The sequence below is a fragment of the Chinchilla lanigera genome, unplaced genomic scaffold (assembly GCF_000276665.1).
Source record: "Chinchilla lanigera isolate Chin_1 unplaced genomic scaffold, ChiLan1.0 scaffold00067, whole genome shotgun sequence".
NCBI classification, from domain to species: Eukaryota; Metazoa; Chordata; class Mammalia; order Rodentia; family Chinchillidae; genus Chinchilla; species Chinchilla lanigera.
The window spans coordinates 10,979,983-11,000,697 of record NW_004955468.1 but is presented as its reverse complement, the minus strand read 5'-3'; the positions used below and the strand labels follow the sequence as shown (position 1 = coordinate 11,000,697).

The 20,715-nt window shown below is 49.4% G+C and overlaps 2 protein-coding genes and 1 long non-coding RNA gene across 4 annotated transcripts in view; 1 reads left to right on the top strand and 2 right to left on the bottom strand.

The window, feature by feature from the left end:
- Positions 1-3,263: 3,263 nt before the first annotated feature.
- Positions 3,264-6,326, bottom strand: Ackr1 (atypical chemokine receptor 1 (Duffy blood group)). Its single transcript, XM_005400165.1, has 2 exons — positions 4,737-6,326; positions 3,264-4,309 (listed from the first exon to the last, which is right to left on the bottom strand). The coding sequence occupies exons 1-2, from the start codon at positions 4,755-4,757 to the stop codon at positions 3,317-3,319; spliced, it is 1,014 nt and encodes a 337-aa protein (XP_005400222.1). The 5' UTR covers positions 4,758-6,326; the 3' UTR covers positions 3,264-3,316.
- Positions 6,327-6,431: 105 nt separating this feature from the next.
- The window catches only part of Cadm3 (cell adhesion molecule 3), a 30,494-nt gene continuing 16,210 nt past the window's right edge, over positions 6,432-20,715 (bottom strand). The window contains exons 2-10 of one of the 2 annotated variants that reach the window (XM_005400161.2): positions 19,279-19,380; positions 17,113-17,253; positions 16,432-16,584; positions 15,603-15,740; positions 15,072-15,239; positions 12,740-12,830; positions 12,144-12,313; positions 9,577-9,702; positions 6,432-8,713 (exon numbers count right to left, since the gene is read on the bottom strand). In XM_005400161.2, the coding sequence (XP_005400218.1) occupies positions 8,595-8,713; positions 9,577-9,702; positions 12,144-12,313; positions 12,740-12,830; positions 15,072-15,239; positions 15,603-15,740; positions 16,432-16,584; positions 17,113-17,253; positions 19,279-19,380 (1,208 nt within the window). In that variant the 3' untranslated portion in view covers positions 6,432-8,594. The remainder of the gene's footprint in view (positions 8,714-9,576; positions 9,703-12,143; positions 12,314-12,739; positions 12,831-15,071; positions 15,240-15,602; positions 15,741-16,431; positions 16,585-17,112; positions 17,254-19,278; positions 19,381-20,715) is intronic. The other variant, XM_005400163.2, reaches the window with a different exon arrangement.
- LOC106150239 lies at positions 8,635-14,219 on the top strand. The gene is made up of 5 exons (XR_001236950.1): positions 8,635-8,705; positions 9,309-9,426; positions 9,516-9,667; positions 11,734-11,828; positions 13,901-14,219. It is a non-coding gene; the product is annotated as an uncharacterized LOC106150239 (long non-coding RNA).

The window sequence follows — 20,715 nt, the reverse complement described above, 5'->3', positions numbered from 1 at the left end:
ATTTCCTAAATGTAATGTGACATAGATGCCTGGCCTGTTATAATAAACCATTGTTCCTAAATTCCTCTAACCCAGCGCTCCAGCAGAGGTGTTCTGGAGATTCCCTCTGCCTTTCTTCATGAAGTTACAGAAAGAAGAGAGTCAACATATTTTTGCTGAGCCGATTCTTTAAAACTCCCTGTTTTCTGCCCCCTCCCAGGTTCAGAACACCCCTGCTTCCCAAATCACTAAGATGTCTAGAGATGATTGGGAAGGACTTGGACTTGTTAATTAACCTAAACAGTCACATTCATCTGCAAGGTACATTATTGTTAATTAAAACCGCGATTCTCCTTGTGCCCAGACGGCGGGCTGCTGTTGTCAGAATAATTAGAGAGCAAATGATGGTTTTCATGCAAATCCTTGGCAATTAGAGTTGCCGATGAATTGGGTTTGAAATCCCAGTGAAGTTCTCCATCAGAATTCCCCTGGGAGAAAGTGGATATAGGAATGAGGGCCTGAGAAACAGGAATGGATGAAAAAGGGTGTGAGGATAGGGCATTTGTTTCCTAAACCCTCAAGAGAGAGGCCACAGCCTGAAATATACGAAATATAAGCCTCAATGTGATGTTCAAACTTCCCTCAAGAAACAAGTCTCTTTCCTTAATGCAAATTAACCCTCCCCAGGGCTCCATAAGCTCCCAAGAGCTTACCTCTCTGACTCTCATCTTTCTGAGAGGATTTTTTTTTCTTAGCCAGGAGGCTTAATGCCTCATATACAGCTAAAGTCCTTGCCAACCTTCAGATTAAATTCTTAAGGATTCTAAGGAAACAGGATTTGTATTCCTCAAGAGTTGCAGAAAAGACATCAGCTTCAGATCAGTCTCAGAGGGGTTGGTGGAGGGCAGTGAGTTAAATGGACATGGGTAGCAGGTCCCTGGGGAAAATTTTAAAGAAATGACTGAGGTCAGAGTTAGACTTAAGGAAGAAGCAGCCGGTTGCAGCATAGATAATGCAGGAAAAGGGCAGCCCCTGAAGGGACAGGGGCAGGGGCATGGTCAGGAGCATGGGAGCAAGGAGAAGATAACTGTGAGGATGCTGCCTCCAGCCCACTCGGACCTCTTATCCGCTGTGGGCATCTGCCTGTACCTTTTCTTTGTGAGGGATGTGATAGCTGCCTCACTGCTCCCTCGTAGTCTGAATTCTCTCTATGTGGACTCCATAAGGAGATTCTATCTGGAGGCACAGGTAGAAATGGATAAGACGACCACAGTGGTCTTAAGGTAAGCCTCCCTTGCATTAGGTTGACACTGAAAGATTCAGGGAATCAAAACAGCCCCTCCTCCCCTTCAACTAGGTCAACCTCTAAATCCAGTTCCTTGCAAGGGAGGACAGCATCTGGCAGGATTGTCAGAATGGTCAGGGCCTGGAGGGTTAACTTTAAAAGGAGATTGGAAAGAAAATAAAAGAAAACACCTAAACCCTAGGACATACTTGCCAACTATGGTTGAAGACCTGTGTGTAGTTTAGGTTTATAAATTATTTCCTTTTTCTTCACTTTCTTTTTCTTTCTTTCTGTTTCAGAATGTCTCTCTCTGCTCAATCCATTCCTTAGTCCCACCCCCCAGTTTACGATGCACCAATCAGGAGCTGAACCTGGTGGTTGCTAAGAGACAGGAGGTGGGAGATTTAGAGGCTTTGTTAAGGCACCCACCCAGAAAAGCCTTTTGCATCCTCCCGCCTAAGATATCATAAGTCATCTCTGCACCCTCCTGCATGCTCTTATTACCCCACTGAGTCACACAAAGTCACTCTAGGAAAGACGCTAATGAGAGCAAATCTTTGAAAAATGACCATAACCTGACTCTAAGCACTTGATCAAACTTCCCCAGCCTATAGTTGGGTTGGAAGGAGGAACTCTTGTGACTTTTCTGAGTAAAGGGTGAGTTTTTGTTGACTATAGAGGTTGTGTCCCACAAGAAGAGAGACTTACTTCCAATCATCACATAAACTGAGCAGGGGAGGGGCTGAGGAACAGCCTCCACAGTCATGATTAAGCAACCAGAAAATCCTTTGGGAAAGAAGGTGCCTAGTATATTAGGGTATAATGTGGGAAGTATGTGGGGAAGACTTATGTGGGGAAGAAAGACTTATTTCAGGAGCCAAGACCTGAAAGGGAAATTTGAGAAATTCCAGGCAGGAGATGAATCAGATTAGGCCCTCCCTCTGTAACTGTCTCCACCTTTTAAGACTTCTTGACTTTGCTTCCCTCTATATGTCCTACACAGAGAAAACTGGACCTCAAAACCAGGTTAAAAACACTCATTTGGGTAAGGAGTGAGTCATAAACCTTGCCTCCCTGTCCTGAGAACAGGGCTGGGTGCAGAATTTAGTAAGGAAAAGAAGGTCAGGATGCACAGATTTCCATGTAGTTCAGACACTGAGCGAGATGCTCACTTTCAAGCATCTATCATTATGTGCATGCATCTAACATGGACATGGGTTTTAATATTGAAAGACAGATGCATATGTGAATGTGTGATTCTCTTTCTCTCTCTCTCTGTCTCTCTGTCTCTCTCTCTCTCTCTCTCTCTCTCTCTCACACACACACACACACACACACACACACACACACAGAATCCGGGGTCATGCTGAAGAGTGAACCTGTGACTCCTAGGAAACTGCTTTCTGAATTATCTTGGCCTGCGTCCTGGACTAAGAAAAGTCTCTGGGAATGATTCGTCCAACTGCCTTACAAAATTCTGATCTCGAAATAAATGCAAAGAGAAGAGAAGATGAGGGTGGGCGTGGCTGGACAGGTTGCACACAGACAGATACTATTGCTTTGGGTTTTATTGTCATTCTCCTGTGTCTCTCTCTCCAGTTTCTACTCTTCTGTTTGCTCTCTGTCACAGTTTCTCTTCACTAATAATCTGTTAAGAAGCCTTGTCTTCTAGTTTCTTTTTTTTTTTTTTTTGGTACTGAGAATTGAATTCAGGACCTTGCACTTGCCAGGCCAGCTCTTTGCCATTGAGCGATATCCCTGGCCCTTGTCTTCTAGTTTCTGCCGTGCACAAAAGGTTCTTCTTATCTCCATCCTGGGGAAAGCAGTAACCTCACCCCTCAGCGAACATCTGTGTGCCCTGAGGATGTTTATAAGTCATTCACTTTCTCTTGGAGGCCAGCTCAAGTAATAGAGGCCAGCAGGAAACTAGCACAAAATATCTTTCTCTCTCTACTCTCTTGCCTCTTCTTTTCATCCCCAAACAAAATAAGAAATTATCCACTTTATTAAAGCAGTATAGACTTTACTTCAGGTTGACAGGTGGGAGGAGAACTAGGTTTTGCTTCCAGCATTGTCCAGATGAGAAGACCGTCTTGCAGAGAGGGGCAGGGAAGGAAAGGAAGATTGGGTGGCTTGGTGGAAGAACAGGGCCAGGAGCAGAGGGGTAGCTACACAGTGCAGCATGGCCAGGGCTTCAGCCAGGTCCAGCGTCAGATCCAGAATCTGCTGGACCAGACATGTTGGCAACAGTAAGACTTTGGCTCTTACTAGGGAGTCAAACCCCAGGATCACTCCATGAGGCCACCAGAAAATGAACCACACCCACAGGATGTCAATCCAGGGACCCGGACCCCTACCCAACACCCTCTTTAGCCCCTTGGCTCCCAACAAACTCAGAGGCAACAAGCTGAAGATGGCAAAACAGGCCACAACGTGTGTGGACCGTAGAGCATCCAGGCCCCTGCTGTAGGACAGGGTGCAGGGCCCAGGAGTCGTGTCGATGGCAAGGGTGACTGGTAATCCTAATAGGGCAGCCACTCCCCAAAGCCCCACAGTGAGCCCCAGGGTGAGGCCTGGGATCTGGCCTGTGCCCAGTTTGGGGCCCAGGCAGGCATGGCACCCTATCAGCAGAGCCTGAGCAAAGGCTGAGCTATACCAGATCCAGTAGCCCAAGTGGCATAAGATAGTGCTCTGGGAACTATTTAGCCCTGGTGCCAGGATGGGCACCACAATGCTAAAGAGGCCACTTCCCACAGCTATCTGTGCCAGGAAAGGCCAGGCGGGACAGAGCTGCCAGTGGAAGAGAGGTCTAAGTAGCCCGAAGAGGACAGCTCCACTGGCCAGAATACCCAAGACACTGGAGAGGATAAAGAAAGGCAGTGAGGAGTCGTCCAGCAGGTTACAGGAGTGGCAGGGGGCAGCAGAATCCAGTGAGCTGTAGTCTTCAAGGGATCCATAGGTGGTGTTCTCGAAGGAATAATTCCACTGATAGTCTCCAAGATCAAACAGACTTCCATTCTTGTCCAGTGAGAAGGAAGGCTTGACCTGGAGGCAGCCACAGGGGTCAATCAGGGCATCTAGTGACCTCCTGGACCCCAAGGAAGGCAAAAGAGGGGACAGAGGGAGAGCTGGGAAGGCCGCACAAGGACACAGTGGGATGGTGGAAAAGGACAGAGCAGGGAGACTGAGGAGCTGGAGCAACGCAGAGTGCCAGGCACGCCAGGGAGGAGCTGGGGGACAGAGGGCGAGGTAAGGAGGGATCTGCCTGGAACTGGCTGAAAGGAGCAGGACAGGGGAAAGAACAGCGTAGGAGACTTGGGTGAAGAGGAGAGAAGGGAAGGAGATTTTTAAATGTGGGGGCAGAGAAGGGAAGAGGTAAGAGGTGAGGAGAAAGTGGAGAGATATAAAGACCCAACCTGAGACACCCAGGGTCAAAGAATTGAGGGGCTCCGGAGTACAACCCCACACTCACCTGGTTCAGGCAGTTTCCCATGGCACTGTGGGTGCAGGGCAGGCAGAGAGAGGACTGGCAGCTCTGTCAGCAGCTGTTGCTCCTCGATAAGCGCCAAGGACTAATGAAGCCCTCAGGTTCTGGGCAGGGCCATGGGGCAGCACTCAGGAAGCCCTAGCCCACACCCACTGCCTGCCTGAGCCTCGGGTCAACCTGGGCTGCCAACCCCGGGCCTTCCTGTTTTGAGATTAGCTTTGACTGCTCAGGAGGGTCTCAGGAAAGGAACACAGAGAAGACCAGAGAGCAGGCACTTTCCGGGAGATGGAAAGGGAGAAACCACTACTTCCCAGCAAGAGAGGATTCTGCAAGTGTGAGGAAGGAAGAGGGGCCAGGGGTGACTGCTAAGACAGAGATAAGGAAGGTGCTGGGAAATTGGGGTGAAAAGGCGGCTGATGATTGTGACTTTTCCCCATCCCTTTGAACAGGATCCAAGCAAGGAGGTCAAAGGCCTGTGTGGGTTGGGCGGGAAGGTGTGTGTTAACGGTGCTGCGGTTGGGTGTGTACATGGCGGGAACTCTGTGTGTATCAGAGCAGGGAGAATGTACCTGTTTATCTGTGTGCCTGTGTTGTGTATCAGTGTACCCACATCTGAATGTCTGGTGCTAGGCGGTGCCTCTGTGTGTGTGTTGCTATCTAGAATTATGGGTGTTTCGGTGAGGGAGGGCAGGAAGGCTGAGGGGGCTGTCAAGACTGCCGAATGATGCTGCTTTGGGGAGCGATTGGGCATTTGCCTCACCACCTATGGGCGCAGTGAATGCATTTCCCATACCAAGCAGAACACATGGTCTGACACATTAAAGTAGGCTCTGGGGGACCCTGGGCTGGCATATTTTAAAATGGGACTGTTGCCTATGAGGTAATCTCTATTCATATTTCTGTTGTGGGACGTAAAGGCTCTGCAGCTGTTTCATTGGCCTGGCGTGTTAGCAATATGGGAAGACTTTTTTTTTAGGCGGGGCGTCTGTTATTTCCCTGGCCAGCAGACACAAATGGCACCTGTCCTGCAGGCCCCCTGAGCCAACGGCTCTGCTCTTTGGTGGCCATGCCCTGCTGCTTTCCCAGGGTCTCAGCTGAGGCCTGGCCCCTCCCTGCCTTTTATTTCTGCCGCTGCCGAGATGTAGCCTGGACTTTGGGAGAGGTGAGCTCAGTATCCAAATGGCAACAACGAGGTAGAGTAGGAGAGGAGACACTTCATCCCTTCAGGAAAGCAAGAGATATTTTGACACCAATTCTGTGCAGGACTTTGTGTCTCATTCACATAAGAGTGCCTGCGGCACAGCACCCCAGATCCAGGTGCAAAAGGATGGGTACCTTGTAGAAATTCCCTCTTCTCTCCCAGGATGCCAGCTCAGGTTTCAGCTTCAACATGAAGGGGGCTGAAAGGTGAGTTTGGCAAAGGCTTACGAAGCCGTCTTTCCTGGGCAGTGTTGGTGTCTCCTCTTCCATCTCAGCATCCAGTCAGCTGTCCCACCCCAAACCCTCTCTGGAAGGCAAGGACCCAGCGAAAGGGGGTGCAGACATTTACTCCCTCATAGAAGAGCATCAGAGCAAGAACACAGCATCCCTCACAGTGCCTGGCGCCAGGGATACCAGAATGGCCTTTATGTACATGCAGCCTGGCAGCAGTAAGAGCAGGAGAAAGGAGGCAGCCGAACGACACGAATAATCCAGATATATTGAGGGTGGCCCCTCTGAGATTAGCACAGGAGAGTTAGAAAGATTATAAAGATACACGATCCCTGCTCCCTTCCCCCACCCCCACCCATGGACAGACACACACAGCACAACTGCCCTCTCCCCCCCGCCCCCCATACAAATATGGCTTCTGTGTAATATGGACAGAGTGGTTCAGCTCAAAGAGGAAGTCTTTTTCCCAAAAGCGGGTGCTGGGAGACAAGGAGCCTAACAGGCCTGGGGCCCAAGGCTCCCTTGCTGTTGCAAGAGGAGGAGGCCCTGGCTTAGATGAGGGGCTGCATGTGGTGCCCAGGGCCCTACCCGGGGTGGGGCTGGAAGATTCTCAAGGGTATTTTACCTGAACTGAAGGAGTGGGCAGAGCTGCTGGCCTGCAGCTGCCCTGTTTTGCATGCCCATTGTCAGAGCAGGGAGGGCATGCTGGGGCAGGTGAGTGAGACGCTAAGAGCATCTGGGATCTGAGGTGGGCAGGCCAGCAGGGTGGGGAGGCTGAGCAACCTCATCTCCACGGCAACCAGCTCCGTCACAAGAAGGAAGACAGAAAACCAAAAGCAGGGACTGGGACCCAGCCCTCTAGGTACAGAGGATGGGAAACCCAGGCTCAGTGCCAGGGAGAGGCCTGAGGGGTGCATAGCAAAGGCGGTGGCACTGACTCCACGGTGTGGAGGTGGGAAGGCAGGGGAGGGCGGAATGCTGTATGTTTCAGGGAGAGATGAAATGCACACCTGGGCAAAAGCACATCCTGGTACTCCTCGTCAAGATGGGCCTTGAGGGTGGCATGGAGTGACATCTCAGGTGAGGTATGAACCCTGACTAGGAATCCTCCGCTCCATCACATGGCCATTAACCAGTCCACCTGCCCAGGATCCTTGGTCCTTGACCCTCCTCTTTAATTGCTCTCTGCTTCTCACTCACAGACGCACTTGTATACACCCACAACACTTGCACATATACACACACGAACGCGTATGCACACACACGCACAAGCACGCACGGAGTTCACATTATTCCCTTAGTTTGGGCAGGAAACAGCTCAGTGCGGTGAAGCTCCTTTTAGTATTTTTGTTGTTGTTATGTCTGCCTGGCTGCTGAGGGAGGAAGGACAGAGGGCTGGTGTGGGGGACAGAGAGGGGATGGGCAGGTGGCACAAGTTGGAGGAAGAGTTGCTGAGCAATGCCATGAGAGGAGTGGTTGCCGTGCAACAGTCCGGGGGTCTTGGGTAGGAGGGAGGGGCCCCTCGGCGGCAGGGGAAGCAGACACAGTTCAGGCCCCGGAGCAGCGCCTCTCCCACAGCTGCTGGAGCTAGGAGGGGCAGCCAAGCTCTGCTGTCCCCCAGGGCAGTTTCTGTGAAAATGGCCTGGCTTCATTCATCCTGGAGGCCATGGGTGGAAAGAGCCATATCCACCATCCTTTCTCTCCACATCTAAGCTTCTTCAAGGGGACCCACATCCTCCCTCAGTTGAAGCCCTGGGTCCCCACCTGGGCTGCATGCCTTGTGCGGGTCACATCTTCTCTGGGATTTTCCCATTCACCCCATCCCATTTGCATGGAAGGAGGTGCCAGGATCACACCTGTCTCCCTGTCCGCAGCTCGCAGGGTGTGGCTAGCAGAAGAAAGCCACCACCAGCCTCTGCTCACACCCCTTCTGTTTCTTCTGGGTTCCAGGAGAAGTCTGGGGAGCTGCTCCGCGGTGGAGGGTAGATAAATGGGAGGGCTGGGTAGAGCCCCTGCTTCCAACCAGCCCTGCTCCTTACCCATCTCCTACCCCTGCACCTTCATTCTCCTCCTAACTTCACAAGTTTTTTTCTTTCTTTACCCCAGGGCGCCTGCCTATCCAGCCTGGAGACGGATTTGATTTGGGATTGTTACAAAAATAATAATAACCCAAACGCAGAGAAGCCACGGAAAGGGCTGAGGGTGGCCCTCCCCTCCCCCCCGCCCTCCTCCCTCCCCATTCCAAACCAGTACAAAACCGCACCCAAGCAGACATTCTGTACAGGGGGGTGGGTGGGCTGGGGAGCAAGCGGGAGGGGCGGCCCTGGGGTCGCTCTGTACAAGTCTGGGTTGATGATGGCCCCAGCAGTCCCCACGGGGCCCCTGGGGGGCGCACGAGGTGGACAGACGCCCCTAGATGAAATACTCCTTCTTGTCATCCCCGCCTGACTGCCCGCCTTCTGCGTTGATGATAGCCGTGTCCGCGTCCGGGGCGTCGTCGGAGCCTTTTGCCTCGTGTGTCAGGTAGGTGCCTGTGTGGAGACAGAGGCTCCTCCTTTCAGGAGCAGCTTCTAAACCTCTGAGGTCTAGCCTGCCCACTTCTAGCACACCCACTCTCACAACTGCTCACGAATTTTTCTCTTGTCTGGAGCTCTCTTCCAGCCCACCTTGCCTAATTTGCATTTTGTTGCCAATATTCCTTACCTGACCACACCCCTGGGAGTAATGGATCTTGCTGTCCTGAATTAGAATCTCATTTACAATAAAGCAAGGAAAAAAGAGGGGTGTGTGTGTGCATGCGTGCATGTGTGTGTGTACACAAATTGGTGATGGGGAAATGGTGACGTCAGCTTCCAGAGCAATGCAGTGGAGATCTGGCTCTTGTCTGACCAACCCATGCAGCCGGGCTGCTGGCTGGGAGTCATCACAGAGCAGAAAGTCCAAGAGGACAGAACAAGGGAGACATAGCCAGGAAGGTAAAAGAAAAAAAAAGGGAAAGAGATGAAAGGAAAGAGGTAGAGTGAGGAAAGGGAGTAAGATCAAAGAAGGAAAGAGGGTCAACAGACTGAAAAGACCACATGGGAAGAAAGGGGCTGGAGATGGATTCAGAAGCCTTTGGTATCACAGCAGAGACCCTGGAGGCAGAGCAGCAGGAGCAGCTGCCTGAGTGGGAAGCCGGATTGCGCTGGGACGATCCACAAGTGAAGAGGCTGCGCTGCGGGGTCGGTGGTGCTGTTATCACACGGTGGGCACGAAAGGGGTTGATTGGCTCTGGTGTTTTCTCTCTCAAACACACCACGGGGCTAACTGAGTCTCCAAACATCCTTCCCACAGCGGCCTTCTTCCCCCCTGTCCCCAACCGGTCTCCCACCCACATCCTCCTCAGGCCTCTCACCTTTGTGCCGGATCAAGTAGTGGCCCAGGAAGATGAGCAGGATGAGCAGCAGGAAGACGATGAAAGCCACGATCCCGCCAATGATGGCATGGTAAGTGCTGGAGGACGAGGGCACCGGGCTGGGGTCTGCAGGGAGGGGGGATGCAGAGAGTCAGACCTGGGGGGAAGCCTTACCTCGGCATTCTGGCTTGGCTCCCGATACTCTCACACAGCCCAGCATGGGCACCACCCTGGGGAGAAAAGAGTGGCTACGTTCAGCAAGAGAGCAAGCCTTAGCTTATGCTGCAGTTTGTTGCCCTAGGCCTGGAATGTAGTAATTATTAAACAAGTTGACGTATTCATGAATAAATAAATAAATAAATCTGCTCCCACTCAACCATCAAAGTAGAGTCCTTGACCTTGTAGGGTAACCTGACCTTGATCAGAGATGGTTACCTTAATGCTTCTTTCCAATCCCCCTCCCCTTCTCTCACTTGTGCCTTATTAAGAGTTTTCTTTTCCCACCTCTCATGTCCACTGGTCTGCGTGGTGTTCGGAGGTAGTTCTACCCACTGGCTTGAGATCAGGTAGGGAAGGAGCAATGAAAAGCTGATGGAGTCAGAAACTAGGTACTGGACAGCATACAGCATCTCACCAAAAAATGATAGATCGTGTGACCCTGTATGTTCCTGCTTAGCAGAAAACCCCAAATCCTCTATCGGTAAAACCCCAAACCCCTACCCTGTCCCAACAAGAAGGGCTGGAATTCTATTTTCCCTTTGCCAACAATGGAAGGTTTATAGACCAAGATTGAGCTGCCTTCTCCCAGGATGGCTGCTGTCTGTGTCACTGAATATACAGTATTTACCCTCCATAGTGGTAGATCAGCATAGACTGTAGATCAGGTGTGGTAAGCACTGCCCAGCTCTCCTCAGGCAACCAGGCTTCCAAACAAGTACACAGACCCAGGACATAGCTCTGAAGAAACCAAGATTACATTAGCCATAGCTAGGACTCTCCCACCCATGGGAGAGCTGCTGTTTTGGGCTCAGCTTGAGTCTTGATGCCTCATTGGCTCCTTCTGTATTTTTTTCTTTCCTACCTTATGTTTTCTCAGGCTTGACTGGGCCAGCTTTTTAGTTCCTTCCCTGTGTATGCCTTATTTGAAAAGAAAACATTTGTGGTTTGGATTTCTCTACTCTGCTTGGGAGGGAGGGGAGGAGGGGCCCAGGTCTTCTGCAAGATGCTGGGGAGCATGTGATAGAACAACTTGGAGGAGGTCAAGTGGGAGGAGTTTTTACACTGTTTCCCTCCCAGGGAGTATTAGAGATGAGGCTCATACAGAAAGTTAGCCCTGGATAATCATGACAGAGGGCATATAAATGTAGACTCCTTAGAAAAGTAAGGGTTTCCAGTGCCAAAATGACGTCTGTGGTCATCAGTTAGCAGGTTCCGTCTGCAGGTTAATTTAATTTCATTCTGGGCAGGTTTTCAGGCAGGCTGCTCTTGAAAGAACATGCAGTAACTCTTTCTACCACCAGGCGTCAGCACCGGCACCAGACACAGTCAAACAGAATTCCCTGGATTTTTCAGCACAGGGAAGAGGGGGAAGATCAGCAAGATAGCAACTGCAAGGCATGAGAACTTTCTCTTACTGCCAATCACCAGCACAGTTGGTCTGGAGAGATCTGGGGGCAGAGACCAGACCTCAGTGCTTTGTGCTTGCTCCTGGCATCTTACAATAGCCTTGTTTGTTGTACTGAGGCAGCTCCTACATGCTGAGCTCGCCCCCTGCAGTGGGAATCACCAAACTAGACATTCTGGTCCCAAGAACTCAAGCCTCGTGTCACAGGGAGGCCTGGCTGTGGTCCCCCAACCCCCTACTTGCTTAATGGACATTTCAAATCAGGGAACCCCTGAAGTTCCTGACACAAGTCACTGCCTCTAGGCTACGAAAAGGTTTGTAAAACTTTCTAGCAGGACACCACTGTCACCAGGATCATATATCAGCATAAAGACCACTGCATGTGAGCCTGTCACTTCTCCTAAAGCTGTGCTTTGTCATTCTAGCTTCTAGAAGGACTGTAGGGAAGGAGCGTCCCCTGGTTCCTCTGAGAAGGATCTGACCATCTTTAGGCACAGTTCAAGATCGTCTCTTTTTTTTCTGCCTGAACACAGTATGGTGTTTCCAAGGTCTTCAGAGAAAGACAGCAGCAGCATGCATTCCACACATGGTTCTAGGAAGAGAACTAAGAGAACAACCCATCGGCAAGGTGCGTGCGTGACCACTTGCAGTGGAGAGGCTCCGGAACCTCCAAGTGCAGAATTCCTATTCTTGTTGTCAGGTGACTGCCAGGATGCAAGATGGCACCAGTGGAGCCATTGGTCCTTAAAAAGGTGGATGAGAGCCCTCCCTTCTATTGATCCTTCATTATTACACATTCCTGGGTGGGCCAAACTCCCCAGGGCCCTTCTTGGTGGCTGTGATCCTTTTGCTCCACTCTTGGTTGTGGTGAGTAGAAGCTACCAGGAAGTGGGAGGATGAGGGTGAGGAATGGACAGTGAGGGGAATGCTGGGAGATGCTCACCGTTCACATTGAGAGTGAAGTAGGCCGTGTAGCTGCCCATGTTGCTGATGGCCGTGCAGCCATAGGTGCCGCTGTCGCTCTTGTTGAGGAAGGGGAAGATGAGGGCACTGTCCTGGGTCATCTTCAAGGGTGGCTCACTGCCCTCCTTCACCCACAGATACTGCTGGGGGCTGTTGAGGTAGAAAAATCAGCAGTGTTCAGGAGAGCATAGGCCAGGGAACTAAAGGGAGAACAAACTGGGAGCAGGGAAATAAAACCTATTTGATGAGGCTCGGGAAGTTGCAGAGGCCAGAGACACTCAGCTATCCAGGGGTAGAGGAAGGGTGGCCTCTGGAGATCCTTCTAGAGGAGGTATAGATTTCCTAACTTATATTTCATTGTAACTGTGCTCCTTTGGGAAACATAAGGTGCTAAGCTAGGGGTGCCACCCATCTGCTACTTTGAAGAAGAAAAAACAAAGCATAGACATTGTTGGACAGAGTTGGGAGGTAGAAGGCTCAGCTCAGACAGTGCAGAGATGGGAAGACGATGCTCAGTGAAGATGACCATCTGGGGGTATGGAGGTGTCTGGAAGGCGAGCAGGCAGATCTTCTTACACCGGATTGCCGCGACCCTCACAGTGTAGCAACAGCTTCTGGCCTTCGCGGGGATGTGGTGGGTCCGGCCTAATCATTGCAGTCGGTGTGTCTGTTGGAGAAGGGAATGCTGTGAACACAAAACTCTCCATGTTGCTTAGGAGATGTCTAACATCCTGAAATTACCTACTTCAACACCACAGCTTCTGTTTGAAGTGTCTCAGGAGCCCAAGAGGAACAAAGACCTTCCTCTTGATAGCTCTGGTGAGCAAAGACAGCCCTTGCAGCGGAATGTGTGAGCAACTTGTATTTCAGCCTCCTAAGGACAGAGTCCCAGAAGGCCTGTCTTTGATGGAGCCTGTAGACAGCTTCACAGGCTAAGAAGTGGAATGAGTGGTTTATCTGTGCCTAGCAAAGTGCCTGGGCCAGACAGGCCCTAACACATAGTCCTAAAACAAAGGATCCCAGACTTGACACTTGGCTGAGTTCACAACCCCTCAGTCCTGTCTGCTCTGTGAGGGAGTTTAGAACTGGGAGCAACACTTCAACACAAAACGTTACTTTGAATGGTCAGTGCAAACATGCAATGAAAGCTTTGAAACAGCAAGAGATGGGGGTCATATTTTGGCTGCAAAAAAAGCCCTGACACAATATAGATGGGCTCTGCAAAGGAATAATGGCATCTGCCACTGACGCCAAAGGGCTGCTTGGGAGGGTAGGGCCAGATGGTGGCTTAGAACAATACCACCAGATGCTGGTTTAGGACAGCAGATAAAGAGGCTGTGCTTTCCCTAAGGGTAGAGCCAACCTTAACAACCAGTTAATGAACGTGGTCCAGTCAAATCAAACAGGACAAAGAAAGTCAGACCAGGTAAGGGAATGGGTGTTTGGGGGCCCCAGCGTCACAGAAATCTCTGGCACAGTGCCCAGAGTATATAGCATTTGTTGACTGAATTCAGCTCACAACTGGGCCAAAAGGGTCCCTGGGAAGTAACCGTCAGATACTCTTTGGAGCTCAGATGTGGAAGGACCTTCTCTGCCAGCCAGGGACCAGGGATGAGGAGAAATGCTCAAGGCTAGCAGCCTCACACTCAAAACTAATAATTAAAGAATACCTTATAGCAATATACAACTTTGAAGTTTACAGAGTTCTTTCATAAATAATGTTTCATTTACCCTCAGGATAACTCAGTGAAGCATGCAGGAGTCACAGAGAGATTAAACGCTTCGGCCAACGTGACAGAGCTTGTAAGTGGCAGCACTGCGGCTGGAGTCCGGGCGCTGCCGCAGACTGACAGTCAGCCGAGCAGACAGTGAGGCTGCCCCACGTCTACCTTGTGTGAGAGCTTGAGTAATGGGCCTAGCTGTCGGTTAAACGACACTGAAGTTAGGAAGAGTAATCAGCTTGGGTCTTCCATAAAATGGAAACTAAGGGTCTTAGCTGTTTTTGAAAACTATCTGAGATTTTGAAAGCTAGGACAGTAAATGCCTCACGTTATAACTCTCTGTCCTCTGCCTTTGTACTTTATTCTTTCCCTTTTGTTTCCAGTATTCAGAAAAATTGTTTTTGAAAATTTTCAAATTTCCTCAGGTAAGAAACTTCCAAGTTTCCCCATTTCCTCAGAAGTTTCTGTTCATATGAAAGGCAGATTGCATCAAGGGGAGCAAGGTCCTTGGAAGCGCTGGGAGTAATGGTAATGACAGTGACCAGTCTAGGTCAGAATCCAAAGGAAAATCACAGAACTGGGGCAAAGAGAGGAGTGCTTTGTAGGGAAAAGATCTAGGAATATATGATGAAACCAGAGAAACTGCTTTCCTTCCATGAGTACTTTCCTGAAATCATAGAATGTAAGACCAAGAAGCATGAGAGAGTTCCATGTTCATCTCTTATTTCCCAAATAAAAAAATCAAGCTCAGTGGGAGAAAGTAGGCTTTGTAACATCACACAGCTAACAGAGGAGTAAAACTAGATAGTCCATGATGGGCTCTGTGTTTGCTATAGTTACCACTATAATTTACAGTCTAGCTCCATTACACTGTCCTAGTCCAGAGGTTGGTAAACTTACTCTTGAGCTAAATCCTGCCAGCTGCACCTTTTGTAAATAAAGTTTTATTGGAACACAGCCCAGCTCATGTGTTTGCATATTGTCTGTGACTCTCTGAGCCTACAGTATTTATTACTGGTCCCTTTACAGAGTGTGCCAGCTCTTAGCCAAGGCCTGTCATTTCTTGTCCCATGTTCTACCTATACACTAAGCTGCACACAGTGCTTCATGGGCCGTCACCTGAGCTTTCCTTTTTTCCACTCCCCCACCTCATGCCTGGTCCCCCTCCACCAAAGCCCATGACCTACACAGCACTTCAATGCGTTGAGAAGTGGATCTGTCAGCTCCCTTTAGAGATTCATGGTTCACAGAGCACACAATGTTTGCTCCATCGTCCTCCCGGGTAACCTGGAATGTCACTGAGCTGCTCACAGTGAAGGTTTTCCCGTTGGGATCCTCCTGTACTTTTTGTTCTCCTGGAGAGCAGAAACAGAGACACACAGACACACAGACAGTCAGTCAGATACATATACGTACGCATGCACGTGCATGTACACACACACACATACACATGTACATGTACATGCACAGAGTGAGCCCTAACATACGGGTATTGTGAGGGGCCCACCGTAGACACAGATGGTGGGTCTCAACTGGGGCAAACTTAGGCAGTTATGAAAGGGATATATACACCCAAGCAGAATGGAGGCCCTGATATGCATGAGTGTACACAAAGTATCTGTCCCTCCCTCCTTCTATACCATGCCTTATACACACACAGAGAGACCTGTCTTCCCAGGACCAACTCATCCTGTAGGTTGCAGGCAGGATGCACTCACCACGGAGTTCCTGGTCACCCTTCCTCCAGGTGAGATGGGCTGCAGGTTTACTCCCAGAAGACTGGCAGTTCAAGGTGGCTGTATCCTTTTCCCGTAGTGATGATTTGTAACCAGTGATGACAGGCTTCTGTGGGATTCCTGCCATGGATATGGAATGGCCAGAATAGGAAGGAGAGGCACCATGAGGTCACGCTTTGGCTCTCCCTGTAGAGATGGTCTCACTAGGCAACAGGACAGCTAGGTTCTACTTTGGCTTAGAAAGATGGGTAATAAGCTAGAGAAATCATCTTTCCCTTTGATCTCGTCTCTGAGGACTAGGAGGGAAGGCCAAAGGAAGGAGGCCTGGCTGTGGGGAAATGTGTCATAATGGAAGCACAGTACCTGACCAGACATCCAAGAGCACAAGTGGGTAGGCACAGAAATAGTGGGATGCTCAAGGAAGCAAAGATAGAAATTGAAATAGTACAGGGAGATAGGAGCATGTGAGCAACTGGGGCAGTTGTCTTGAAAATTAGAATTACACCTAGCAAACACACATGCTTCCCTCACATAATTTTGGGAGACAGGTGGAATGAACAGGATCAGTCCTCAGTACCACTTGGGAAGTCCATGCTTAAATAGAGCAAGAGGTTTGTGCCGTATCAAGCAGCAAACATAAGAGAGAGGATTTAAACTCAGTTCTCTTTGCATTTTTATCCCACTTTAAGAGAAATGCAAGCTGAAATTTCCCCAAATCCTTGGAGACTTGCTCTGCTTTCAGGAGCCTAGCTAGGGAGGTCTATTTGCAAAGAAGCATGTTGTTGGACACCCTGGGGTCGGGGAGCCTCACCAAGCACAGTGACGAGGGACTTGGCGGTTCGCACGGGCATTGTGAAGATGGAGCAGGTATACTCGCCCTCATCTGCCAGGGCCACGTTGCTGATGCTGATGCTGAGCTCATGAGGAGTGGAGCTGACCAGCTGAATCCGATTGTCTCTGAGAGCTGGGGGAAAGTGGGAGCATCAGAAAGCAGGTTTCTATTAACATCTTTCACACTATCTTCCAGCCCCAGACCAGTATCTTTGGGCCAGGGGTCCTGTTATAGTGGGATGGGAGGGGAGGCAAAATCTGCTCCTGAGTTTGACCAATCTTTAGGTCATTCTATGACCTTTCTGGGCCACTGGGCATAGAAGCCTGAAAGATACTCAGAAAAGTAGGTCAGATCTTGTGCGCTTCTTTGTGAGATGCCAAGGGCAACACTGATGTCAGCTGCCTATGAGGGCGTCTGTCTGGGGTGAAGCCACTCCAGGACCTTGTAGGACTATGCCTGTGTGCATGGTCCAGGTTGGAGCTGTAGCGCTAAAGTTTCTAGGAATCTAGTTCCTGGTGAGCCCTTGGCTTGCTGCTTCCTCACGTAGGGATATCTCCATGTGTCTCAAGCTCTGACCTGCAGGGGCAGTCCACTCCAGTTCTGTAGCACCTCTTTCAAGCCCATGGTTCCCAAGGGGAGAAACAACTCATGGGATACTACCTCTTTTTTCCCCAAAGTACAGCGTCTGCTGGGCAGGATTAGACCACTGCAGGGACGAGTCCTCATGATCTTTCACCTGGCACTTGAGCACCACGGTGCCGCCAGCCACTACAGTCTCATCAGACGTCCAGGGCTGACTATCTGCAGGATCAGAAGAGGGTTAGAGTTTGAGGTACCTTCAGCACTTGTGACCATTTCCGGGCCAAAGTCTACCTCATCTAACTCAGAACATACAAGACTCTGGTGTAGGCAAGGTCTTTGTGTACTCTTAAAGTTCCACAGGGAAAAGAAAAGAGGTGGTGGTGATGTTTGGGGGTGGCAGAGAGGGGACAGACCTTATTTTATCTTGCTTTGAACACACAGAAAACCAGTTACTTGTTGAATGCTTGCGGAATGACTAACAGGACCACATACCCCATGATGAATAAGGGCACCCCAACACTGCACATACTACTAGTGTACACATGTCTTTCCTGATGAAGTTCTACCATTTATATCTGAGGACACACAAGCATATCTGATATCCCATGTTCTGCCTTCCTGCCACCACCTATGTATAACAGTATAAACAAGAGAAACAGTTCTCACTAATAACCCCAAAACTAAAACGGGGAAAAGGCCAAACTAGCCCTTGGGTTGTACATTCATTTATATAAGAGGTAGCTCATAAAACTGCAAAACAAACAAACAAAAAATAAGAATGGAAACATTCTGACACATTTTCCAATTCTCCTAACAATACCTTGCCTTCAGTCAAATCCCTTGCGTATTTCCTTTAGCCACCCTCCCCGCTTCCCAGCACACGAACCCACTTCACTATTCTGATAACGTATCAAACAGTGAAGGATTACAGCTTTCCCTTCCATGTGATGAAAGCGTGTCTTCTACCCACCCTCTCCCTAGTCAAATTAAACAAAACAAAACAGAAAAAAAAAGACTCACGAGGTGCCTTATGGATGAATCCTTTGAATCCCTTCCAGTGAAACCTAGCTGTGAGCCCCTCAGACCCCAGTACCTTCTTTCTTCACCCAGTCCTGTTCCGTGTTCCCCACAGTATGGATTCTGATTCTCAGTATCGATTCCCTTGTCTTCAGACTGACTTTCTGTGTCCCAACAGCACTGAGCTCTGCAGAACTAATCTAAAGTAAACACTTTCTAACCCTGGTTCTAAAACACCCACAAACTCTCTCTGCATCACCACATTACTTAACAGCGTTCACATCGAGATAGGAAACCAAGAAACTTACTTCCTACTTTCCTTGAACTGAGTGGGGTAAACCCCCCCACTGCTCCCTTTGGTACCCACTTTACCCATCCTCTGTCCATTTATCCCTTTCTTTCTTAGTCACCAGAACTCCATCCAGAGGTACATACTGAGCAGTCCTGGCTGAGGGGAGGCCTCAAGGAGTGAACCTGAGGAACTGGAGTCCACACAAGCACTAGCCTTTCAGGGTGTCATTTCCAATATGGGGTACAGAGCCTGGTGTCTAGTTTTACTATTTAGAATAGTACAGATTAGAACATAGGGAGATCTTAAGGATCATGGAATCCAACTCTGTCACTTTACAGACGTAGGCAGAAAGAAAGCAGTGGTGAAATGACTGCCTAAATTCATTCTCCTAATTCCACTTAAACTCTGTTCTTCTGTCTCTCAGTGCAGTGTTCTTCATGCTGGAACTCTTCTCAGAGTCATCTTCTAACTTGGGAATTAAGAGATTAGTGAACCAGTGACAGAGCTGGCTGAGTCAACTTGGAAGTGATATAATCTTGAAATGTCTTAGTCAAAGGTTTGGGAAATATTTCATTTGCCACAGCCATAAACCACTTCCTAGCTGGCAGCCCCTTGTCTCTGGCTCCTATTGAAGAATTCTTCCTTGGCTGTATCTTTCCAGAATCTCTGTGTTGAGAATATGTGTTCATCTGGAATTACTTTATTTTTGGAATGAAGCAGAGAGGTACAAAAGTCTCCATACTAGAGCGAGGGAAAGAGAGGTAGGGACAAGGGAATGTGGTAGTGCCAAGCTAAGAACTAAATGTCGAATGGGAAGGAGAAAGAGCTGTGCAGCAATGAGAGAAGTGAGGACACAGGTGGAGGCACATGAAAGGGAGATGGCGTGAGGATGAGCGCATCTGAGGAACGTTGAGATGAGGCACCTGGATTCTCACCTTGACTGGCCAGCAGGTCAGGGCTGCTCCAGACTGTGGAGCTGATGGCCTCGTCCAGTGGAGCCAGAGTTCCCAGCTCCAAATCCTGCTCCTGCCAGTAGCCTGGGGAGAGAATCTCCATCAAGGATGAGCCCTGCACATACTGCTACAGTTTGGGTCTATGCTTTTGTTATGGGGGTGTGGGAGAAGCTAGGGGTGCCCCCTAACAGAAAGGGGCGACATTAACTCTAGTGCTGAGAAAGGAAGTGATTTCTCCTCTGAAGTGGTGAATTAAAGGAAGATGCTAAATTTTATCGGTCTATCACATAATGTTAGAGCCAAAGAGATCTTAAAAGATCATCTCTCTGGCTTTCCCACTTCATAGATTAAGATAGTGAATCCCAGAAGACTAAAGGGACTTGGTGGAAGTCACTATAGAAAAATCAAAGATAACTGTAGATTTTTAAAATTTCTTATCCAGGATTTTTTATCTTTTCTTTTCTTTTAAAATATCATATTGTCTACTAAAAGTACTACAGGTTTAATAATAAGAATATACTTTCACATTGAATACTTTTACAAAACCTGAAAAATACATACTCTGTTATGATCATTTCTATTTTGTAGGATTGAAGGGGAATGATTACACCTAAACTCCTACAGATAGAACAAAAGCTAGAAATTAAGTGCCTGATTCCAATCCAAAGCTCTGTTGCCTGGTGAGACGCTCATTGAAGAAAGAGCTCAAGGTCAGGGCAGGAAGCCGCACAACTCTTTCGCAGACTTTACACCCTCTGGGAGTCTCAGATTCTCTTAATGTTTTCCCTCTAAGCCCTCAGCCCCTCTCCTAACCGACTCTGTTCTTTGGTTTGGCACAACAAAATCCCCTTCTTTCTCACCCTGGGCTGGAGGGGCCACCTCTTTTTCCAGTAGGTAGCGCCTAAACTTTTTCTTTAGGTACAAAAATGTCAGAGAACAATTTTCCCAATTCCACCTGAAGAGGAGGAGGGACAAAGAAACTGGAAGCGCGAATCTTTTCAGGATCTCGCGCCAGAGAGCCCCGAAGTAGCCAATCGCGTTCACAAAATTCAGTGATGTCATCGGCTGCCGAGCAGAGACCGGAGCAGCCACTGGTCTTGGGCCAGAGGTCCCAGGAAACTTCGCCATGGTCCCTGCGCGCGCTCCCTAAATCCGAGATAAGGGAAGGAGGAGAGGGAGACTGAAGAGAGTAGGCGAGAAGTGGGACGTGGGTTTAGTTAGGGTCGCCTGGAAAGAAAGGGGAGTAGGACTGGGAGAGAAGGCTGAATGAGAAGAAAGGGAAAGGGGAGAGAGAAATGGGGAGGGGGAGGGGAGGAAGGTGAGCGGCAGAGTCCTAGTGTGGGTTCCCAGGGTCATGGCCTCAGTGGGAGCAGGTCCCCATTCCTCTGTTCCTTACATGGGCATCTCCCAGGAGATTTG